This window comes from Eimeria mitis, genomic scaffold, assembly GCF_000499745.2.
Source record: "Eimeria mitis Houghton genomic scaffold, Emh_scaff6388, whole genome shotgun sequence".
Taxonomy (NCBI): Eukaryota; Apicomplexa; class Conoidasida; order Eucoccidiorida; family Eimeriidae; genus Eimeria; species Eimeria mitis.
Genome location: NW_013574560.1, coordinates 1,499 through 2,203, shown reverse-complemented (window position 1 = coordinate 2,203; position 705 = coordinate 1,499). Strand labels below are relative to the sequence as shown.

The window sequence follows — 705 nt, the reverse complement described above, 5'->3', positions numbered from 1 at the left end:
CTAAACCCTAAACCCTAAACCCTAAACCCTAAACCCTAAACCCTAAACCCTAATCCTAAACCCTAAACCCCAATCCTAAACCCTAAACCCTAAACCCTAAACCCTAAACTGAATTAAGAGGTGTAACATCTCCAACACCGCAAACCAAATTCATTTATCTCTGATGCTGCAGTTGCAAGCATGCAATAACCCCTAAACCCTAAACCCTAAACCCTAAACCCTAAACCCTAAACCCTAAACCCTAAACCCTAAACCCTAATTCTGTATTTTTTTTTTTGACAGGGTAAAATGTGTGCGCGGAGTTTTGGGCCTCTTTCTGGTCGCCGCCCCTTTGCAAATGGAGACACCGCATGGATGTACCCCTTCACCCACGTCAGTAACCCTAGCTAGCTAGCTAGCTAGCTATGTAGCTAGCTAGCTAGCTAGCTATGTAGCTAGCTAGCTATGTAGCTAGCTAGCTAGCTAGCTAATGGGCTAGTACACGGGCTATTACACCCTTGTAGCTAGCTAGCTAGCTACAATGGTGTACAAGGGTTTAGAAGGGTTTAGAAGGGTTTACAGGGGTTTACAGGGTTTAGACAAGGGTGTATAAGGGTTTAGGGTTTAGGGTTTAGGGTTTAGGGTTTGTGTGTAGGGTTACCGTTCTCTGTTTTTAATAAAAGGGTTCAACGGGTTCAAAGCGTTTAAAGAGTTTAAAGGGTTTAA

General features: G+C 43.7%; 1 protein-coding gene across 1 annotated transcript in view; it reads left to right on the top strand.

The window, feature by feature from the left end:
- Positions 1-288: 288 nt before the first annotated feature.
- EMH_0087300 (uncharacterized protein) overlaps positions 289-705 on the top strand; it is a gene marked incomplete at both ends in the record, with an annotated part of 1,776 nt that continues 1,359 nt past the window's right edge. The window contains one exon of the mRNA XM_013501131.1: positions 289-372. Within this exon, the coding sequence (XP_013356585.1) occupies positions 289-372 (84 nt within the window). The remainder of the gene's footprint in view (positions 373-705) is intronic.